Genomic DNA, 15,111 nt, shown 5'->3' with positions numbered 1-15,111 from the left:
AAACTTTCCGAGGTGACAATTTTGATGAAATCCAAAAAAAGTAAGTGGGAGCACACAAACAGCACAAGAGGCCTGGAGTGTGTTCAGTACGCAGAGCTCAGAGATTTCTCTACCAGTCTGACTGTGCATGTTATGAAGCAAGCAGAAAGAAACAAGAGAAATTCCAGGTTGTGCTGCAGCTGGGCCACTCCTCCTCCAGGACTCACACTAACTTCCTGATTAACTGTAAGTGAATTAAAAGCCATGTGCCTTGCCTTCCTCTTTCACTTTACTGTGCTGGCAGCATCAGTGAAACATCACCCGGGGAAATCCTCTGAGCCCAGCTAACTTCAGGTGAGTGTGCACGTCTGTACAAGGTGACAGCTCTGGTTTTTAATGTGAACAAGAAGAATTGTAAAAGAAAAACAACCTGGGGTGAAAATTAGAGAGCCAAGCTGTGTTGAGCTCTCGCTTCAGTACTGATTTCTGTGTTCATGCAAATGTTCTGTTTTTGTTGGGTAAAGTGTTCAGATCAGGACTGATGGACCTCTGATTGTGAAGTGTTTTGAGATTTGAGTTCAGTTAAATACTTGGTTTGTGTTGTCAGAGATGATTAATTTTCCAGTTTGTGCTGCATTGCTCATGTTTTGCCTGTGAAAGAATCTGCTAAGAGACAAAAACAAGGAATAACTCGCTCTTCCTGTCCAGTTAAAACAGCTGTAAATCAGAACAAAACATGGAAGTTTGAACAAGCAGTACAGAAGCAGAAGAAGGCATGTTTGTTCGGATTTATGTTACGAGAAGCGAACAGTTCTCTCTTCCAACAAATTTCCTCAAAGTTGCTTTCTCTTTTTCTAAAGCCATAAACTTTTCAGTTTTTCACATTCAAACTGGATGATGATGATTAATTACATGCAATGGATCTCACTTTAATTCAATAAATTCCAGTCAATTACAGGTCATGTGGTTTCACATTTGCAGTCAAAAACTGAAGCAGAACTCCCCTGTTAGTATACTAGATTGCTTCACACAGAGGTGAAGCAAGCGTGTCCTCAGTATCATGTAAAATTTATCTGGTGTTTCGTCATGGCAAATTAGGAAAATGCACGATTTACACACATTTTTTCTGTCTCAGTGACAAAAGCAAAAATTGTTAAACCACAGACCCTAGTGACAGGCAATCATAATCTGAACCTTACAGCTAATCCCATCTCAAACTTGCACAAGAACATAACACCTCTGGAAGGGCAATTGAGGATCACAGACTTGCAGTTTATTGTTCTCCAGTTGACTCAGTGGACAGCAATTATCAGAAAATGCAGATGGAATGATTGAGACAGTTTTCCGTCCCTAATAGAGATGCGTGGATTGCGGTTGCACCCGCGGAGCCCGCAGATAACCACGGATCGGGGGGAAGACGTGTTGAAAAATTAAGATTTTAATTATATTCGGGCGGGTTGTGGTTGAAGCAGTCAAATAAAAAAAAGCAACATTTTAATAGCAGAGGGATCTTCAATAAACCTAAAAACTATTCTGCGGATGGCGGGCGGGTTCGGTTTTGAAAACTGATAAAAAAAAATCGTTCGTGTGGGCGGATAGCGGGCGGATGGAGAATTTAAGAAGCGGTTGCGGATGGAAAAATGAGCCATCCGCGCATCTCTAGTCCCCCAACCCAAACCTCAGGTCACGTGCATTAATTCAGTGCAGCGTTGAGACTCCACCCACCACAGTGTTATCTAGTGAAAAGGGGAAATTTTCATTGCGTGAGACAGCAGTGTTCATAGCCACTGAAAATGGCTCCTGAGGTGGAACTTTTAGACAACGCTCCAATTTCAGTGTAAATGGAGAACGTGCAACTTCTCTGAAACTCTTCTACTGTGCATGTGTAATATGGCTGGAATTCTTCTTAATAATTGCAAGTAGATGAAGAATCACAGCAACATTTGCCTTAAAGAAAAAAAGAAGCAGAACTTTAGACTTTCTCATAGCAAGTCAAGCAGGTCCATTGGATTTGATCATCTGACCGAGTCCAAATTTGGCTTTGTTGACAGTAAACGGCTCAGATGAACATGAGATGTTTAGGATCTTGTGTGTTTCCTTCCAGACTTCAGGATGTTCCTGTGCTTGGCTCTGTTGACTCTTCTTCCTGCGACTGTCAGCATCAGTCCTGGAGTGAAAGTGGAGCTGACTCAAAAAGGCATCGACTATGGTAAGGTGCCAAAGAAACGCTCAAATCATTTGCTTCCCCTCTGTTTCCCAGTGTGATTTTCATGCCTTTTTGTCAGGGAGACAATTGGGTATAGCTTCCATTCAGTCAAAACTGAAGTCCATCAGAATCCCAGATATGTCTGGAAAGACCAGAGTGTCTCCTATTGGGAAGGTCAAGTACAGTTTGTCAGGGTAAGACATGACCTTTTTTCAAGTGATATTTTAGCTGTGATACTTCCTGCACTAACAGTTAAACATATGGCCTTTTTCAGTCTGCAAATAACGGAGGTAGGGCTACCAAAGTCTGCACTGGATCTGGTGACAGGAAGTGGAGTCCGACTATCCATTGGTGACGCCTACTTGAAATTGCGTGGAAACTGGAAGGTCAAGTATCTCAAATTCATGTGAGTGACTGAAAATCTCCTCATGCAAGACATTAAGGATATATGGTAGCTTCTTTTACAGTAAAAAATTCTCTCCATCCCCATAGAAAGGACCACGGCTCTTTCGATCTCAACGTGAACGGACTAACAATCACAACAAGCCTCAAAATTGACAGTGACGATACGGGCAGACCTGCGGTCAGTACCATCAGCTGCTCGGCCTCTGTTGGAAGTGTAAAGATCAAGTTTCACGGTGGAGCCAGGTAGGAAAAACAGTCAACTGGATGTTCTGTTGGAAGGGATGTGAGTTATTAGTCACAAATGGCGCTCTTGTTGGTTCCAGCTGGCTGTACAATCTGTTCAGAAATGCCATCAGCAAGGCTTTGCGTAAAACCCTGGAGAAACAGGTGAGGGCCAAACAGCCTCCTTTATTTCCTTGTTGTAAAAAGAAAAGTATATGATTTTGTTTTTAGTATCTTTTATTTGGGGTCTTGATAAAGTGTTGCTTCTATTGTTTCAGATCTGCCCTCTGGTCGGCACAGCAGTATCAGACTTAAACCCAGAGCTGAAGACCATGAATGGTAAAACTTCCTGTTGCTTCACTCATTGTGCTAATTTCTCGGTTTCTGTATGTCAAAATAACCAACAGCCTCATTGCAGTCTTGGCAAAGGTGGACCAATATGCAGAGATTGAATATTCCATGGTGTCGTCGCCCGTCATTTCTAATACTTCTTTAGTTTTGAATCTGAAGGTAGAGTACACGCCTGAACAAGAGACAATGATCAGCTTTAGGTAAAGCAAAATTTCACATTTCTTGTGTGTTTTCATTCCTAGGGAGAATTTTACAACATTGGGAAACATCAAGAGCCTCCATTCACTGCCACGGACTTCTCCATGCCAACTGAAGCCAACAACATGATGTACATGGGAATATCCGCCTTCACCGTTAACTCGGCAGCGTTCGTCTACACCACAGCCGGAATCCTCAGCCTCTACATCACTGATGACATGGTGAGACGCTTCTTATTATATCGCCAAAAAAACAACTCGTTTCAGTTGAACTGCAACTTACATGCTGATCTCGGTTGAGCCAGAGCAGGAAAATGAGTTAGGTAATGTTATCCTGACACAACAATGAACATTCTGAGGTGTAGTAAGAGTCTGTGATCGTTCAACCGCATCAATGATACGTTAGTCCACCATTTTCAAAAGACACCGTTATGATTGCTCCACAACTTTCACTAATTGCTAACCTTTGTCGTTGTGTCTCAACAGATCCCAAAGAGTTCTCCATTCCGACTCACCACCAAGTCATTTGGAATCTTCGTACCGCAGGTAGCCACCCATTCCATCACTTTAAAAACTACAAATATGTCTTGTGATACTACAAACCAACTCCTGCACCTTTCAACGTAGGTTAAGGCGAAGTTCCCTGATCTGCCGATGAAACTGCTGGTGAAGGCGGTGAAAAGCCCCACTGTTACCTTTGAACCCGACAACATGACAATCCAAGCCGCTGCCACGGTGACAGCCTACGCCATCCAGCCCAACACCACACTCTCTCCTCTCTTTGTCCTGAGCCTGGTAAGACACTCAGCTGATGTGATGACAGCCACTTTCGGAGAAAAAAACACTTCAACCCTGCAAACCACTATCCTGACAGGAGAGCAGCGTCAGCGGCCGGGTGTTTGTCAGCGGAATAAAGCTGGCCGGAGAAGTCACCTTCCACGAGTGAGTCACAAAAAGAAAAATAAACTGAAGCCGAACTCTAACTCTTGTAAAAATGTAAATGACATGTAATTTCTCCTGATTTGCACAGAATGAATATGACCCTCGTCACCAGTTACGTCGGAGATTTTCGCGTAAGAACCGCACTCTTACACCAGCCACAGTTTATAAAGTGTGTGTCAAGTATAAGAACTTTAACACCAGGAAGGTAAATTTGAACAGTTTAGAAATTAAGTCTCAGACCAACAAAATCTGTGCTGCTCTAAGAAGTGATATATGTGATACCAGTTTCCAATCCCAAGTAAAATGACAGCTACAATCATCAGTCTGACACTTTATACAGAAGCATAAAGTATGAGAGTAACTTCAATATGTGTAAAAGAAAGTACTCAGGGCTACCATAAGCTCCTTGCTGACACCTCACAATGATGTTCAGAAATAAATCAGTAAATATACTTTGGAAACACATTAAACTGGCTTAATTCTTCCTTGCAGGTTGAATCACTTGACAACATCTTCAAACTGGTCGTCAAGTTAGTGATAATACCCAACCTTAATGGTAAGTCGTTTTTATTTTTACTCCGTTCATTATTGGTTTAAGAGGGCTTAATCATTTTGCACTCAAAATATTTAGCATAATGAATGAGAACTTGTCTGTCAGATTAAGTACTTTTTTTTGCCTCGTATCAATGTTTCTTTCACACATTGTCAGATGTTTGTTTTCTCTCCAGTATCATGTTTTCTTGAAAATACTCACCAGAATTAAATCTGATTTCTTGATAAACTGAGAGTCAACAGGACAGTTTCAGTCCACCCACTGTTTGCTTTTACCAGCTATCATAAAGGTATTCTCAGAAACAATGTCTGTGTTGGTTTAAGTGAGGAAAAGAACTGACAGCTGTCAATGAGTAACATATATTCTTACTTTTTGCGGTAAAAATATTATCTGTGCTAATATTGGGTTGTTGACACATTTCATAACATTTATCTTTACTGTTGACTCAGGAAAACCTTTTTTTTATTATTTAAAATTATGTAGTCAACAAGATTTCAGTCACTGCCAAATACTGAGTGAGTTGTGTTGGTGATTATAAGATAGAAACGTTCAGTTTGAGGTTAGCAGAAACGCAGCTAGCTTCTCAGGGTTAGCTCAACTTCCTATTCCTGGAAGTTTCCATTCCTGCTGTGGCTGCTCGTCCATGAGAAAGACACAGTTTGTGTTTCAGTTCAAGCAGTTGATGTGTCACAGCTTTAAAAGTTCAATGTGAACATTAAAAAACAGGTTGTGACATGGCATGACTGACTTTCAGTCAATTCTCAGTATCATATAAGATTGTTGTGATAGGATAAGTTGTGACGTTGTTTGGCTGATTTAATACACTTTTTCTTTGAATTTGCAGTATTATATTAGATTTACATCAGATAATTAAAATTTAGTTTAAAATCTATAAAAACCAAATGTGTATATAGTTTCAATACGTTATATATGTCAAGGGATGCTGCCTGGGATCCATTTCTGTTTTAATAAAACAATAAAAATCAACAATAAGAGGCTCAATTAGTGCAGGAACTTTTCACTGCGGTCAATTTGTAACACAAACATATTAAAAACAAGATAATTTTCTTTCTGAGCCGCCTCAAGCTGACAGGTTTCCTTCCACAGAGCGTCTTGCTAAAGGATATCCACTGCCAATGATTGGAAAGATGAAGCTTGTGAGCAGTCAGCTTCACATCCTGAAGGTCAGATGGAGTTTTCTGCTTCACTGTGCCAGGAACTTGGTTAAAAAAATACACATTTTCTACCTGATGAGCAGAATTCCTCATCTCAAAGCTGTTTCTGGTTTGCAGGACTACATGCTGATCGGGACGGACGTTCAGTTCATGGGCTGAGCCGCGCTGCGAAACACAGATGAAACAGATTTTCATGCTGTTGTTTCTTTATGTGGTCCTCTTAATGTGGACACAATCATCCTTTCTGAAGTTACACGCTCCCTTTTTTGAAGCACTTTCTCCCTCTGAGTTTCAGACTTCTTTTTTTTCTATATGATTTCCTGCAAATGTGCTGATCTCTGCTGTCCTGCCTGTAGCCGAGAGTCCCATGAAACACGATTCAGTCACTGAAAAAGCCTCAACGGAACAAACAGGAGGAGCAACTTGGAGTTTTTGCCATTAAAAAAACATTTGCTTCTTCCCATCAATACGTTGGGTATTGTGATAAATATCAACACTTATGCAGATGACGTCAATGTCTTCAGTTCAGTTCAGTTCAGTTTAGTTTATTTGGACAACGAAAACAATTAAAAAATAAAAATAAAATAAGAAAACAGTTAAGGGTACATAATACCACAATTGTCCATAAGTACAAATAAATAAATCATTTAATATGTCCAAAAAGGAGTAGGAAGAAGCTAAAGCTTTTCATGTCCTACCCCCTCTTACTCTCCTTCTATATTAACGAAACTTTTTTTCAGTACCCCAAACCCCCCTCCCGCACCCCCTTCACATTTCAAACCTGTGACTACCTGGACTTATTTCTTTAATTAATATTCTAAAGTCTGTGTCTTAGTTTCTACCGGCAGCATTTCATAAACAGGGCAGCTTGCTAACTTTTGTTTTTGTTTCGTTTGTAGTTGTGGTTCTGATTTTTCAACTGTGACCAAGAGGAAGTGAATAATCGGAGCCATCAAACATTAGTTAAAATTTTTATGACTTCCTGTATTTTGTGGACTTTAAGTTCTGCTTTTTGATAGATATTTGCCCAGTCTTGTGACTTATATTAAGAGGCGATGTGTACATCGTTCATGCTGATATTACAATAAATTTGTGATATTTTGTTGAGAGTCACAAAATTAAATGTTTTTATTTCTCATCACAGCAGCACAGTTTTAAATAAAAAGAGGAGGGTTCACATAACAAGCATTTCTCAGGAGTTTTCTGTCATGGCAGTGCCCAGGGTCACGAGGTCGCCAGGTCTGAGTCCGGGCACGGCGTCTCTCAGGCGGCTGTGACCGAGCGCTCGACCTCTCAGGCTCTGGGAACTGGCTGAAGAGATCTGAAACACCCAAGACATGAAAATATGAGGGACAAATTCCACTAAAAACTGAAATTATGAAATGTTGAATGGATTTCACTTATCTAGCACTTTTCCACCGTGACCTACCTGCACCAGCACGTAGTCTCCAGCGCTGATGGGAGCCTTGCTGGACTCGGCGTTCCGACCAGGAACGTCTTCTTTGGGGAAAATCACCTTCATGTTGCCGTCGGTCCGCCCACAAAGATCCTCGGCAGATCTTTTACTGTCCTGAACACAAAACGAGCAAACAAAAAGTGAGACTGCAGGACGGCAGATCACGGCGTGTAGATGTGTGTGCGCTACTCACTCCCTCCACCAGGACGAGCTGCGTGCTGCCGACGAGCGCGGCGTTGACCTTCAGGGCTTCCTCTCTGAAGACGTCGATGCACTCGGCTAAGCGGCGCTGCTTCACCTCGGCGGGCACGTCGTCGTTCAGCCGGTGGAAGGCGTGCGTTTTCTGACAGGGCGACATCAGAAACGGTGAAACCGTGCTTCTAAAGCCCCGGGCAGCCAGCGAAGAAGAAACAGTCGCGGACCTTCCGCATGCTGTAGGCGAAGAGGAATCCCACGTTGAAGCCCACCGCTCGGATCAGAGAGAGCGTCTGCTGGTGGTCGTCCTCCGTTTCACCACAGAAACCGGAGATGAAGTCGCTGCTCAGACTCACATCTGACACAGAGTTTAAAACACTTTAAGGAAATGTCTTTTTTTAATTATTCTCACTGAACCAGATTACAGTACCTGGGATGATTTTCTTGATGTTGTCGACCAGGTCCAGGTAGGCCTCTCTGGTGTATCTGTTTAAATAGTTTAGACTTTTACAGATTGAATTACTTGGAATGTGTGTTTTTTGAAACGACATCTTACCCACGACGCATTGCTTGCAGCACCCGGTTGCTTCCGCTCTGAGCGGGCAGGTGGATCTGCTTACAGATGTTCGCCCGATCCGCGATCAGATGCAGAACCTGCAGAAGTCAACATCCGCTCTGAGAACTTCAGAGCCGTCCGCCCTGAGGAAGCGTTCGGACGGTTATTTCGAACCTCGTCAGGAAAATCTTTGGGGTGAGGCGAGGTGAAGCGGATCCTCATGTCGGGGTCGATGCGCGACACCTGGTCCAGCAGGTCGGAGAACCGCAGACCGCCCCGTTTCGAGTGGTAGACGGTCTTGAAGCCGCGGCTCAGCTTGGTGGGCGCCGAGTCGCAGAAGCTCTCCTGGGACGTGTCCCGGTAGCTGTTCACGTTCTGACCCAGCAGCGTCACCTCCTTCACACCCTGAACAGCAAACAGCGAGTCCATGAAACCACAGTCTGGGGATACGGAGCAACAATTCACGACAACATCACAGTGAGGAGTCCGTTTAGCTTCAGAGAAGACGACAGAAAAGATCAACTCACTACACCATCAAGTGGTGAGAAGTGGAACTGCAACGCTGTTTGGGATTACACTAGTCAACTTGAAATCTTCACTTCACAATTCCCAAGACTCTTACAAAGTAATTGATACTTATTTTTTTATGCTAATATTAGCAAATGGTACACATTACCGCACCATGTTTGGTTGTTTTCAAATATCAACACACATTTTCACTCTATACGCGACACAAATTCAATAGGAAAATGTCTTTTTGTTTGCATTTTACGCACTGAAGCTCACAGCTTAACATTGACAGAGAGACCACTGAATGTTACAAATTTACCGCAAGATTATCAAAAAAGGTGAAAAGAGCCATTTTTAAACCCATCTATAAAATTGTGTATTTAATTAGCATTTTATCAACACTGTGGTGTAAATCCTGAAACAGCTTACCACAGGGTTTCTGCAGAGATCAGCCAGTCGAATATTAGGCCTTCTAATGGCATTTTAATGCGTTGCTCTAAAGATTTTAATTAGACGACTCAAGAACAATTACAACAGCTTGTTTTTCATAATAGATGATTTCTATATGAAAACGGTCACTTGAAATATCTCATTTTAAACATTATATTGCACTGGAGGCTGTTCCTCTTTAGTTTTTGCTTCTGTTTCTGACAGGAGGCGTTGGAGGATCAGGCTGGTCGAGAGAGTCGTGAAAAGGAGCGTCAAGCAGTTGCTCCGCGGGTTTGAAAGAGTTTACACAGCGTTGACCCCTGACTGATCCACGCTTCATTTTTATTTCTTTATCTTTTTCTATCAAGCACTGCAAAACTCTTCTCTCTCTCTCGACTGCAGACATTCTCTGAATTTCTTAAATGAATTTATAGACTGTTGCTTTTTGTACAACTCTGTCCGCGTGAAAGCCAGCGATGGGTGATTCCGATAACACACACTCCCACGGCCGGGTGGTGTGTGTCCCTGGTGGATGGCGCTGTTAGATGAACTCCACCTGGTCAGAGAGAACTCGGATCTCCTCCAGAACCGAGCCGACGGGTCGACTTCTCTCCCGGCCGCGAGTGAACGGGACGATGCAGTAACTGCACATGTTGTCGCAGCCTCGCATGATGGAGCTGAAACACACACACACGAAAAGGGAAACGTCAGAGTGTGTGAGAAACCGTGAGAGAGATGAAGGAGATAAAGATGGGTCATAGTGGGCATGATGCTGATATTATGTAATAAATATGGAAAAATATGGTCCTTTAAATACATAGGAATGGAATTCATCAAACCTACACGAAGGCGCTGTTTCCTCGGGGGGCGTGGTGCACGGGCATGACGTCGGCGTACGTCTCCTCTAGCGACAGCAGCACGTTGCTCGCCTGCTGGCCTCCGTCGGCCACCGTCAGGAGGCGCGGGAGGTCCCGGTACGCGTCGGGCCCGGCGAGCACGTCCACCAGCTTCTCCCGCTCCAGGAGCTCGGTCTTCAGCCTCTCCGCCATGCAGCCTGCACAGAGAGCGTCAGCTCAGAGCGGCGCCGGCGTGGGAAACACGCCGTCCTGCACACTCTTACCTAAGATCCCGATTTTCATGGGCGTCTGGCTCTTCACTCGCTTCCTCTTCATGGCCGTGAGCTGCTGCAGGCGGTTCCAAATAGTCTGTTCAGCCTTTTCTCTGTTCAGAAACAGTTCAGTTACTGAGTTAACATCCACAGTATAGAGCATCTTCCTCCTCTAACAGCCAGAATATAGAGCATCATCCTGGGATTGTTTCCCAGTTGTGGGGAGCGACCTCTCACCTTATGGAGCACGTTACCAGAAGAACAACATCGGCCTGCAAACACACACACACAAACACACACCTGAGGTTATTTAACCTGAAACAGGTGACACAGAAATCTGAAACTCTCCTTGCAATCCAGCTGCACCTCATTTAAGGAAGCTGTGCGTTGATAGCCCTTCTTCTGCAGGATGGACCAGGCGATCTGTGTGTCGCTGACATTCATCTGACATCCATAGGTTTCGAAATATACTGCAGAAAAACCATCAATCAGTCAAATAGCTTCAGCTCTGCAGATGCTCCCTCAGCTCTGCACACTGACCTTTCCTGGAGTTCCCCATGTGCAGATCTTCACTCAGGTAGTCATGTGGCTCTGTGAGATGTTCCTCTGCAGATCTCTGAGAGTGAGGAAGTCCTCGGATGAAGTCCTGGAAGTTGGGACCAGAGGACATGTGTCCCCTGAAGTCATCTCTCCTCCTCTGTGAGGAGTTTAATCTGAGCTGCACACACCTGACAGGTAACCTCTGGGCGGTAAACAGTGGCGTTAAAGTCCTCAGGAGCTCCATCACTTCCTGCTCCTGTGATTACTTCAGATAACACACTTCACCAGTGGCCAGGAACAAACATTTTGTGAGGGGATAAAGTCTGTGTTGAATGAGTTCGAATCAAACAGCGAAGTGCAGAAATGTCACACAACAGGAACCGCATGAGGGGACAAAGATGAATGAACGTCAAGAGAAATCCCTCTATCCCCTTCGCTGTTCGTATCATATGATCGCGTTCTGAAATTAATGACGATTATATGACAGTCAAATGAGCATTTCGAGACAAAACGGAAAGAAACAGAATAAATATTAGGTTTCCTGGCGTCTATTATTTTTTTTAAGGTAGACATGACTTTTAACAATAATAAATATATCAGTTATTGTTTTAATGAGCGGAGGAAAGTTTCTGGTCGAATTTCAAAACAGAAAATACAAATGGTAAAAAAATGCTGTCCACTTAGGCTGACGCTTATTTGTGCCTATCCTATAAATTCTACGAATAACCGATGTGTAGAACTTAGAAACAAAAACCTTAAACAATGCAATCAGCAAGGAAAAAAAAAACAGAAGCACATTTTATCAACATAACGGAAGAATAACGTCGTTAATGACATTCCCTTTCCTCTCGTCATCATTCTCAGCTGTTAGCCTTAGTTATTTTGCATTGTGTAGAATGGTGGAAATATCGCAGCCAACAGCCATGCCGATGAAGAAGAAAAATATGTTTTTATCTTGCAACAATCAACCTAAACTTTTGCGTGTATAATCACTAAAACTTGAGCAACAAATCCGACTGGTAAACGACAACAGTCTGTTTCCTCATTTGTAATGGTGATTACCTTTTTTTTTTTCTTCTGATCGACATTCGATACAGAAGGACGTAGTCGACAAAACCGGACGTGGTTAGCCTGAATTCTCTTGAATCAACGTCCAGGTCCGTGTTCTCAGACATTCCCTGGGTACGTCTATTTTCTAGCTCCGCGTGGAAACGTCGACGTGAAGCAGGGTTCCGCCTCTCAAAGTGATACTTCGATTAGATTCATTTAAGTCACAACACAACTAAATTTAAAGAAGAAGAAAACATAGTAGAGTAATGACTTGAAAAATAGTGCTAGGAAGACACTTTTATCTTGCAACAATCAACCTGAATGTTTCTAATGACAAAAATTGTGAAACAAACCTGTGGACGCACACAGTAGACGATAACAGCTCGTTCCATAATTTATGATTATTCAAAATTTAATTAGAGTTTTTTTCCTGATCGTTTGTCTATGTATAACGACCTCGTCGAAAAAAACCGGAAAATGCAATTAAAGGTGAGTTTTTATTTTTTGTGAGTGACACAAATGTTGCAGAAATCGAAGTGTTCTAAATATTGTTCATTTTAAAGGAGACAAATCAGTAAGCAATGGCTTTAAAAATAGTGTTTGCAAAAATGTTTGAAAGACAGAAAGAAATGCTAACACCTATCTATCTATCTATCTATCTATCTATCTATCTATCTATCTATCTATCTATCTATCTATCTATCTATCTATCTGTCATTATCCATCCACTTCTTATCTGGTACTGTGGATTGCCTTGTGTCTGAAAGCTGCTCCATGTTATTAACTTTTCTTGATAAATAGCTTTCTTTGTGTTTTTCTGGAGATTCCAGTCTTTCTGTAGCCTCAATCCATACACATGTTGCTATTCAATATTTCACTCAATTTCATTTTATAGTAACATTGTCTATTCATACTATTCCATTCTGAAGAATTTCTCTAGTATATGTATTATTCTACTTTATTCAAAATAAATTTGCCTTGAAATTTTTTTTTTGGTGGAAAATCATTTAAGTTCATTCATTAACTAATTCAATCATTGATTCATTTCTGAGGAAAATTATTGTTCATCATCATCATTCAATTTGATTCAGTGTTTTAACAAAATATTGTAACAAGTGAAAATTTTTTATATAAATGTGTTATAAGAAAATCATATTTTATACTTTTGAAACATTGAGCTTATTGCAATTCTGCGGTTTGTAGAGAAAAAAGTATTTCATTAGATGTTTCATTACAGTGTAGAAATCTCATTAAAGTAGAGTGTGAATCAGAGAGAGAGAGAGAGAGAGAGAGAGAGAGAGAGAGAGAGAGGATGTGTGCAGGGGGAGTGCCAGGGAGCCACATGTTGGTTATAAAGTGAGCTCTCGGCTGCAGAGACGGCGCCGTGGCTCGCTCGCTGGGAGACGATGAGAGCAGGAGGCGCAGAGTGAAGAGGAACTCATCAGAACATCCAGGTGAAGCAGACTGAAGATCACTGATTCCTGACACTCCACTCAGGCCACCTGTGCAGACAGATAGAAAAGTGTTCTCTCTCAGCACCTTCCTCCTCCTGTCACTGATGGAGCTGGTCGTGTCTCCTCTGTAATCTCCCCAGGACCGGCCGTGGTGGTGATGATGATGGGGAAAGCCGCTCTGCTGCTGCTCTGCTGCCTGCTGGCGTCGTCTTCAGGCTCCCTGCTGGACCCGTCCATCAGGTGAGGGGATCGCCGCCGTTCTCACACATCACATCCAGGAATCTCCTCAGAGAAGAAGTTCATCTCCGAAATGTCTTTAATGTCACAAGAGCAGCTGAAGTGGAAGGACAGGATGTCAGATTTGAATGAAACACATTGCAGGTTGATGGGTTTTACTTGCTGAAGCTTCCAGCCTCTCGGCTTGTTTTGCACGACCCGGTTTTGTCCTCTGCATTTGTGATGCTAACGAGGGTCAAGATGTCTGCATTAGTCACCGTGTTACATCCACGCTGCAGAACATGCCAGATTAGGAAGCAGGGAGGGAGTCATCAGACTCACAAGAAGTCCTGCCTCACAAACCATTAAGTCACATCAGGATTCCTCCGTTTGTTTTTGGGTTACGTGAGCGTTTGAGTCTGATTCCCTTCATGCCGGGCTTCGTGTGCGTTGTGTTGTGTGTGTTGGCGGGTGTTCCTCAGGTTTGGCCGGAGGGACACGTCCATCCTGATGACGTCCTCAGTGAAGGATCCGGACCGTCGTCCAGCCCGGGAGCGAGCAGAGCTGCGGTCGGTACCGCCACGCCCACACCAAACCACACCACCTTTAAAAATATAAAGATCTGAAGGATTTACTGCCAGGAGGTTTCCCCCTTCCAACAACCACAACTCTGCCCTGATCCAAAACTGACAGCGTGTAATTTGACACCAGACTCATCATCTGATAGGCTGCTGATATTTAGGGTATTTCCCTAGTATCCTAGTAATCCTAGTCAAAATATATTGATTCAGCTTTGGCCTCTTTCTCAGGACTGATCATGTGCTGGCTTAGTCAACGTCAGCCAACGTTCATGGTGTGTTTGAGGTAAATTCCGGGCAGATTGAAGAGTTTGTAGTGTGATGGCGTTATGTTGGAAATGTCCCATTTCCAGCTGGTGGGATGAAGTGAAGTATGTTGAATTTGTCTTCATACGATGGCGTGTGATCAGACAGCCTGGCACCAAATAGTGTTCTAATACCCAAGACAAGATTTTCACGGTCTTGAATTGGTCCCGGATCCTCAAAGTCTTGGTCTTGAGATTCTCTGGTCTCGGTCTGGATTTGGTCTGGGCCCTGTAAAATCGACGTCACTTCCGTCGTTTTCGTGTTGTGAATTGACTTCCTGATGAGAGTTTGTCAGAGCGGCGTCGGATCAACAGTCTTGTGCTTCCAGCTCGGGACGCCACGCCCACGCCATCTTCACCAACAGCTACAGGAAGGTCCTGGGACAGATCTCCGCCAGGAAGTTCCTTCAGACCATTATGGGCAAGCGTCTGGGGTGAGAAGAGAACGTTTCAGCTGCAGCTCGTCCAGAGAGACTCGCTCTAACGCCCGACCCGCTGCCTCCACAGAGCCCAGAGCTACGTGGAGCGCCGGCCGGACGTCTACCAAGGGACCTATAAAGAACGCCTCACGTCGATCCGGAGTGACCGTGGCTACAGCGGCGTGCGCGGGACCGCCTCCAGGCCCCGGTAAACGCAAACACACTCCAGAGAGCTCAGACACTGAGGATCACACACACTAACCCC

General features: G+C 43.5%; 3 protein-coding genes across 3 annotated transcripts; 2 read left to right on the top strand and 1 right to left on the bottom strand.

The window, feature by feature from the left end:
• Positions 1–278: 278 nt before the first annotated feature.
• On the top strand, positions 279–7,197 carry LOC115388827 (bactericidal permeability-increasing protein-like). The gene is made up of 16 exons (XM_030092115.1): positions 279–333; positions 2,084–2,188; positions 2,265–2,379; positions 2,460–2,591; positions 2,678–2,833; positions 2,914–2,977; positions 3,091–3,151; positions 3,231–3,322; positions 3,406–3,582; positions 3,847–3,906; positions 3,988–4,155; positions 4,235–4,302; positions 4,391–4,433; positions 4,795–4,858; positions 5,963–6,039; positions 6,148–7,197. The coding sequence occupies exons 2-16, from the start codon at positions 2,092–2,094 to the stop codon at positions 6,187–6,189; spliced, it is 1,416 nt and encodes a 471-aa protein (XP_029947975.1). The 5' UTR covers positions 279–333; positions 2,084–2,091; the 3' UTR covers positions 6,190–7,197.
• Positions 6,833–11,274, bottom strand: cdk5rap1 (CDK5 regulatory subunit associated protein 1). The gene is made up of 13 exons (XM_030092114.1): positions 10,825–11,274; positions 10,651–10,754; positions 10,522–10,556; positions 10,297–10,397; positions 10,020–10,230; positions 9,733–9,853; positions 8,412–8,642; positions 8,238–8,335; positions 8,112–8,167; positions 7,909–8,039; positions 7,680–7,829; positions 7,460–7,600; positions 6,833–7,351 (listed from the first exon to the last, which is right to left on the bottom strand). The coding sequence occupies exons 1-13, from the start codon at positions 11,066–11,068 to the stop codon at positions 7,223–7,225; spliced, it is 1,752 nt and encodes a 583-aa protein (XP_029947974.1). The 5' UTR covers positions 11,069–11,274; the 3' UTR covers positions 6,833–7,222.
• Positions 11,275–13,638: 2,364 nt separating this feature from the next.
• Positions 13,639–15,058, top strand: ghrh (growth hormone releasing hormone). Its single transcript, XM_030090868.1, has 4 exons — positions 13,639–13,682; positions 14,027–14,113; positions 14,757–14,861; positions 14,935–15,058. Exons 1-4 carry the CDS (start codon positions 13,639–13,641, stop codon positions 15,056–15,058), a joined length of 360 nt encoding a protein of 119 aa, XP_029946728.1.
• The last annotated feature ends 53 nt before the right edge of the window (positions 15,059–15,111 follow it).

This window comes from Salarias fasciatus, chromosome 5 (genome assembly GCF_902148845.1).
Source record: "Salarias fasciatus chromosome 5, fSalaFa1.1, whole genome shotgun sequence".
NCBI classification, from domain to species: domain Eukaryota; kingdom Metazoa; phylum Chordata; class Actinopteri; order Blenniiformes; family Blenniidae; genus Salarias; species Salarias fasciatus.
This window is presented reverse-complemented; position numbering and strand designations above follow the sequence as displayed.